Below are 7,636 nucleotides of genomic sequence, written 5' to 3'. Positions count from 1 at the left end.
TATTTTTTAAGAAACAAGGCCCTTCATACCATAAACGAAATCAAATTGGAAAAATACCGAAAACCGAAAATGGACAAGGCAGAGGCAATGTGGCTCTGATACCAAATGTTAGACTAAACCTTTTAACCTGTGATATTACAAACTATAAAAGAAACACAGGTTATTAACAAAAATGCGGAAAATAAAATCAAAATCATACCTCCAGCCATTGCCATGAAGAGTTTCTTGTTTTTGGTTCTTCCAAGCTCTCTCTTTCTTTCTCTAGATGGTGTATTAGACTGAATTCGAAAGGGATGAGCTCAGAGACCAAATTCATGTGCTATATATAGGCATTCTACCATCAAGAATGCATTTAGTAGCCATTACCACTCATTATTGGTTGTTACAATTCATTAGTGGCTATTATCATCCATTAACAGACATTCAATTTGGCTTCCAAAAACTGACGAGCGTTACAAATTTTCCAAATGTTAGGACCAAATTATTACACATAATGCTAATTTAGTGGTTCCCACAATGCCACCTGATATTGAAAAACTCAGAATTTTTATTCCAATCGTACAATTCTCAAGAGAGACAACAACTGCTAATAGGTTTTCACATTTCTTAATATAATCTTGGATTACTATTATTTTTAGATTTAAATATATTCTTTTATTCTTAATAATTTTTTTCTTTGCTTACTAATAATTTTATAATTTGTGTTGAGTTTTTAATAAAATAATATTATCCCAAGTTTGACTACTCATATTCTCTAGTCATTTTCTTGTAAGGAAGTATAAACAACAATCTAACAATATTATCAAAGGAGCTGCTACTAACAATATTTTTTATAGGTTAATGTCAGCGTCAACTAATATTCATTTTTTAATTTTTGTTCGTAAAAAACTCAAATTTGTGACCTTTTTCTCTCTTCCCCTCTTTACCATCAAGTCAATCTTATAATCTCTTTACTAACAATAAAAAAGTAAAATATCACATCAAAGAATAAATCATAGATGTAGATCTTACTTTTACTTGTATTGATGTTCGTAATGAAAAAGTAAATTATCACATTAAAAAAAAAAAATCTTAGATATAGATCTTACTTTCTTGTATTGATTTTTAATGTAATCTATAGTCTATCCTTCAATTGAATTCTTGATTTTAATTTACTTTTTTAAGTTTAAGTTTGTTTACTTTTGATATTTTAAAGTATATGTTAGATCAAAATGGCCTCCGCATCAAATTTTTTTACTAATAATATTAATTTTGACTGACGTGATAAACATACGTATAATGTTTCATAGTTTTTCACTTATATCCAATTTGATCAAATTAGTGTGATAAAATAACATTGATAGGGAGCTGCAACTATTGTATAATTATAATAATCATAAAAATAGTTAATAACTAACTACAACAAGTTAGTTATTAGTTGGTTATGTAATATAAAAAAGAGGATTATTAGAGGTAGAAGTAGAGGGAGAGAAAAAAAATTGTAGAAAATATAGATCTCTCAAAAATTTGATTTGATCCAATTCTCATGAAGACGAAGTCTAGGGTGGGAAGTCATGTTTCCCAGCATGGAAAAGTTTTTCTTTCCATCGTTAGATCAATTTGTTAAAATATAAATGGATGAAATTATTAATATTTTTTTTCATTTTCTTTTCATTTTCCCTAAATTGTCCTTCTCTCTCACAAAGTCTTAGGCTAGATGCTCCTTCACCTTCTTTGTCGTCTTCTTCGTTGCCACAACCTTCTTTTCTATATGTTGACAATGCACTTACAATGGAAGTTATGGTCGCACATGAGCAGAACCTTCAACTTTTTGCCATTAAAGAATGTATCGAGACAGATGCAACACTATGTCTCCTCCATCATGTGGTTCTACCTCGCCAACAACCTGGAGGCTTTGTCTTCGAATTTCATGTCGTAGTGCCAATCGAGTGACTTTGAGTCCCAAATTGACATCGTGAAGGATTTGACACCGAAGCAATGGTGGCAGAGCATTTGAATCGCCGCACAATGCTATGAACAATGAAAGGATTTGTGGGAACGCCAAAGTGGATGGAGGAGGTAAAAGGAGAAGAATAACAAGACTAACAAAACCCACAAAACATCACCATTTAATAGATAACAAAATATCTATCTTAAATTGTTGTAATTTCATTTTCTATTAAACCAAGTCACCAACAATAATTCCCTTAAGGAGATCTAAAATCATCCTCAACAATAACAAAAAAAGATTGAAAACATTGTTAAGTGTGTAACCAATAAGGGTATAAGTGGATTGGTTAAGATTGAATTTAGTCAACCCCATGATCCAATTCAATTAAATTTGAACGAGTTGATTTAAATCGATATTTTAAGAAAAAATGAAATTCAAACCCAAATCAATCCATTTAATAAATATTTAATTTGGATTTAAAATATAATTTTTTATAAGTTAAAATTATTATTAAATGAATCAAACAAAATGTTTTTAAATCCTTGTGGCTTTGATCCTGAAGGTTAAGGATACATTGATGATTACTCAATTCAAATTGATAAGTCTATACAGTATAGTCAATAGTCTTTAATTTTTTAAAATTTAATATATATACACATACATACATACATACATACAAATATAATAATAATAATAATAATAATAATTTAATAAAATTAACGGATGCACAGGTTCAGATATTAAAACTCATAATCCAACCCCAAAACTCAAAGAATTTGATTGATTCAATTCGAGTCTGACCCAAACAAAAATTATCCAACACAAACTGTTTGGGTTATTTTGGGTCAATTTGAAGTCGCGGGTAACCCGCACCAGTTTACACCCCTAGTAAGTGACTATTATCCATCCTAATGAATCATTACTTCCACGGAAGACAATTGCACACATGCAATCACTTATGTATATTCAGATTAACTTATTTTAGAAAAATAACTTTTTACAGTTGGTAATCCTTCACGATGTTTCTCGGAAAAAAAAAATTGGGAATAAAATAACAAATTCTCGTAAATAATCAAATTACCAACTACATGTTTAAGCATGGATCAGTACGAATAATGAATGCTTAAGTGGAAATAAAATAAACACACTACTCAATCAAACTAAGATTCATTGTGTTATAACATTATTCAACCCCAAATCTACCGTCAGTTCTTCGTAATATGAGCAACTGGCCACATGATGTGAAATCAATCTGTATTTTATGATAAAGGAACAAAAATTGTTTACTTGGTGTTCATATTGAAACATTTTAGCCCAGCTTCTACCTTAGCCACCATCTTTGAATTGTAGATATAGGAGTCTTTAAGAATGGCGCATGGCGTTGGATGAGTGGATTAACCGTCCTCCCAATTTGCGCCCAAACACTCTGATGGTAAGGGGCAGTAACAGGAACATGATACATGAGCTTCAAAAGCTGCAGGAGAAAAGGCAAAACAGGTGAATACATGACACCAGAAAAATAACTTCTTACCGTTGGTAATCCTTATCTATATGATATATTTGAACTTGTTTTCATAGTCACTAAATCTTATGATTCGATACAAATTATCATTCCTGATTCAAAAAGTAGCTTGGCAATTCACAAATTGAATCTACATTTGATAACCTAGTTTCCTATTTAAAATTGGAAAAGACGAGGATTTCAAAAGTACCACAACCTCATTTCTTCATTCCTTTTCTGTTGGGAGTAGAATTTCTACCCCCCCGTTTTTCTCTCCACAATGTATATTTTTTTTTTTAGTAAATTAGGCACTAAACAGATTTTGCCTCAGATAAATAAACGCATTAAATAAGGTCAAGCACTAGAAATAATTGAAGACTGTTTAGTGATATACAGTTATCCCCCTTGTTTGTGAGTGCATATGGATGCATGAGCACAAAGGCAAATTAATAGCTTCAAGTAACATTTTTCCAAAAACAAAAAGACAATGTGTATATATTCAGATAGCATTATAGCAATGTGTTAGTAAACTCCCCTTATACAGCAGGAAGAGGAAGACTGGTAACAGAATTTTATAGCCACATGGAAATAAAAATGATTATCTGGTGGATAATTAATTAAGATGGTGGGGGGAAGGATAGGGCAGAGGCAAAGATTGTAACTGTTCCGAATACAGTAAGTATTAATTGGGGGGGGATAGGAAGGTGGGGGAGTTAGTGAGGTACTTCAAATTTTGACTGGAAATTGTAGTAGCATGAGTGCAGGTCTCTCAAATGCCTAATAGAGATACTTTCTGTTTTATTTTCCCATTTATTCTGAACCAGTTCTATGACAAGGAAACAAACCTGCCAGTACATGAATGTTTGTATTATGTTCCGCTGCCACCTGCATGTGTGGGTAAAAAATAAAGGTGGAATGAGTCAACAATACTACAGAAAAGGGATATGTAGCATAAAACCCAGTGTAATCAATGGCAGAAGGCCAAAATTCTGCCATATAAACACACCATTGTTGCCTATGGTGCCACCATAGCGGGCCTCCCTTCACAAATTGCCTATAGCGGTTGGCAGAAAATCCGCCAAGCCATTCCGCCACCGTTTAACAATGACAGAAACATTACTGGCAGGGGGGGGGGGGGGGGAGAGAAAATGCTTGAGAAACTTACGAGAACAATGAGATGATCAGCAAGAATCCAAGTCCAATCTCGGCATGCGATGTCAGTATATTGAGGGTAGAATTGTTTGACTCCACCCAAACACAAGGCTCTTCCAAGTACTTCCTATTCAAGTAAAAAGCAATAAAATGATATAACTTAGATGTCAATGCACATTAAAAAATAGAGTTCTTAAATTAAAGTTCTGTGATTCATTATATGGAGTTGAGCTAGGGGGAATTTGGCCACAATTATCAAAAATAAACAATTATGCCTACAGATGTTAAGATAATTATTCACACTATTTGGTAAAGATGATTATTTACACTATTTGGTAAAGAAAATTACTTGCATATGCCTTCCAGAGATCAAATCTAATTCTAGAAAAATGATCCAGATAACTCAACACTAAAAAACACAATACATTAAAATTATATAAGAAATTCCATACTTGACTTTGCAGTAATCAAGAGTAACATTATGGATAATCATGCAACAGGCCAAGCTGTTCTTTTAAACTATATGGTATATTCAGGAAACTACATATTCAAGAATGACAAAGATAAAGAAAGTAAAAGAGAAAGCAAAGGAAAAAAAAAATTAGAAGTCCCAATGCACACTAGGGAAGGTGAAGTATTTAAGTTCTAGTGTCTGAGAGTAACCTAATGATATATATATGTGTGTGTGTGTGTGTGTGTGTGTGACATACTGAGATAGAGGACAGGACTAGTCCATGTTTAATGAGAGCAATGTTGTTTCTTCTAGGAACACTATTTTCTTTGTATGTTACTGAAAATCTAACAAACTTTTCAAAGATCATTCACCTGTACAAGGTAGAGCGACTGAAATTACGTCTAAGGAACTTGGCAACATGTTCAAAAGACCAACACAAGATGGGGATCAAAGCAACTGCAACATAAGAAAAACAGATTAAAAAAGAAGGACATGGAAGTGACATAAAGGAATGGTAATATAAATTCCCTTCAGGAAGAAGCAAACAAGAATATATGGGAATAACTGACAAAGGAATACACACATTTAAGGCAAAGATGAGATGTAACAAATGTAAGGCAGTAGATGAAGTATATAAAATCCTTTGAAGCAACTATTGACTGAAAGTAAACTTGCAAGGCCTGCAAATTCCATGCTCTTGGCTTCTGCAATAGCAGAAGACAAAGTAACAGTGTATTAGAGATGGAAGAATCAGAACATTCAGAAGATAATGTTTACTGCAAAATCACAACAAAATCTTACCCCATATTGCGAGTACAATGAGTACAAAGAAGAGCAAAGAGTGCCCAGGAAACAAAGGCGATAAGCCCTATGAGAAAGATGCTTTGGTACCAGCGGAATGGCTGCAAGGAAAGCCACAACAAACACCTACAGAAAATATTTAAATTAAAGGATCAGCAACGAATGTGATTCAAACCCGCAAGTAAACAAGTCCAGGGCATAAAAGAGTTATTATTTATAGTATAAATTGGCAGGTTTAAAATTTCAATGCATCTCTTCCTAATTTTAATATCCTTGTCTTTTCTACACAAATGCTCAAGAAATAAATTTGAAATAGTGATAAAAGCAATTCTGATCAGCAGTAGTGTACTGTGCACTAGTGTATAATACACAATTGTGTGTAATTCTTAAGAAGAAAGCTCCATTAGAAGATAACTAATGCATAAAGTGTTGAGAGACATCAGTAAGAAAGAGAACTAAGTAAAACTACCAGTCAAATGTGGTATCAAAACGGTCAACTGTAAAATACAACCAGAGCATTGATAAATGGTGAAGAGAGCATACCCAAGCATAGACAGAAAATAGAACTGTCTGCCGATCCCAACGCAAAGGTGTTGGACTAGGACCTGGACCAGCAGTTGTGGATGTCCCTGAAGTTCTATTAGTTGATCCTGCAGAAAAACCCAACACGTACAGTAAGACTCAGGCAGACACAACAAAGAAAAAGCATACAATTACCGAGACATACTTCACTCTAAATTTCTTATTCTAATTCTTTAAAAAATCGACAACATTCACAGAAATGATATATTCACCAGAACTTCTTGCACGAGGTTGATTATTTGTTGGGGGCGATGATGACGATGACGTAGTTGATGAACGTGTCGGTTGGGATGAACTGCCACCAACAGACATTGGCTCCACCACAAGGTCAGGATCCTGCACAGAATCCAACAGATACAACCAATTCATTAAGTCAATGAAGATAACACAAATTGTCTTGATACAACTACACACTATGCAGCATCAAAACATGAAATCTTGTATATATAAACTAGCTCATGGGGGTGAGGGTTGTGCCCGACTTATATACAATATTTTGATCACATCACTAGTTAATATGAGATCTCCAACACCCCCTTAGACATATCGGTTGATTCGATAAGCCCGATAATGAGTAAACTAATAGACCCAACCATGAATATTCATTAACTTACTAAATTTCACAAACAATCTAATAGTTACACACAATCAATTAACTAATTCAGTGAACTTAAACCAAATTCCCATGACACACACTCCACAGCACTATTATTAATCCAAAGTAACAATTAAAAAAATGATTTTTTTTTTTTTTTTGGCAGGAGCCTCCAAAATCCCATTGCAAGAAAGGAGGATGACCCAATTGGGCAAACGGCGAAAAAATCGAAACTTGATTATACATTGGGGAATGAGAGGGGAAATTAAGAGATGGGGTTTGAAGATAAAAGAAAAGAATCGCACAACGTAGCGCTGGTAGAACTTGCGCTTGAAGTGTGAAACGACGTCGTCGCGAGAAGCCATGTGGGGAGGAATGAGAACATTGTTCCAGTAACCAGGCCATCGAGAGTCGTTGTCGTAGTCGTAGGAATCCGCCGCTAGTCGCTTCAGCTTCTGTGGATCTTCTCCCATTAACCCTCTTCTGCTACTCTGCTTCAACACTCGTTCCTCTGGTTAGTGGGAACTTCCTTTGGATACTTTGTGTCGTCTTGGGCGATTTTCTTAGGTTAAACGCAAAAACCATCAAGTGTCGTTTACATAGGGGTTCATTAAAGACAAA

At 34.1% G+C, this 7,636-nt stretch overlaps 1 protein-coding gene across 1 annotated transcript; it reads right to left on the bottom strand.

Moving 5' to 3' along the window:
• Window positions 1-2,977: 2,977 nt before the first annotated feature.
• On the bottom strand, window positions 2,978-7,636 carry LOC114400845. Its single transcript, XM_028363491.1, has 9 exons — window positions 7,321-7,636; window positions 6,633-6,756; window positions 6,382-6,488; window positions 5,839-5,964; window positions 5,621-5,741; window positions 5,409-5,493; window positions 4,597-4,710; window positions 4,277-4,316; window positions 2,978-3,404 (listed from the first exon to the last, which is right to left on the bottom strand). The coding sequence occupies exons 1-9, from the start codon at window positions 7,486-7,488 to the stop codon at window positions 3,252-3,254; spliced, it is 1,038 nt and encodes a 345-aa protein (XP_028219292.1). The 5' UTR covers window positions 7,489-7,636; the 3' UTR covers window positions 2,978-3,251.

The sequence above is a fragment of the Glycine soja genome, chromosome 19 (assembly GCF_004193775.1).
Source record: "Glycine soja cultivar W05 chromosome 19, ASM419377v2, whole genome shotgun sequence".
In the NCBI taxonomy this organism is placed as follows: Eukaryota; Viridiplantae; Streptophyta; class Magnoliopsida; order Fabales; family Fabaceae; genus Glycine; species Glycine soja.
The sequence above is the reverse complement of the archived record's forward strand: the minus strand, read 5'-3'. Positions and strand labels throughout refer to the sequence as shown.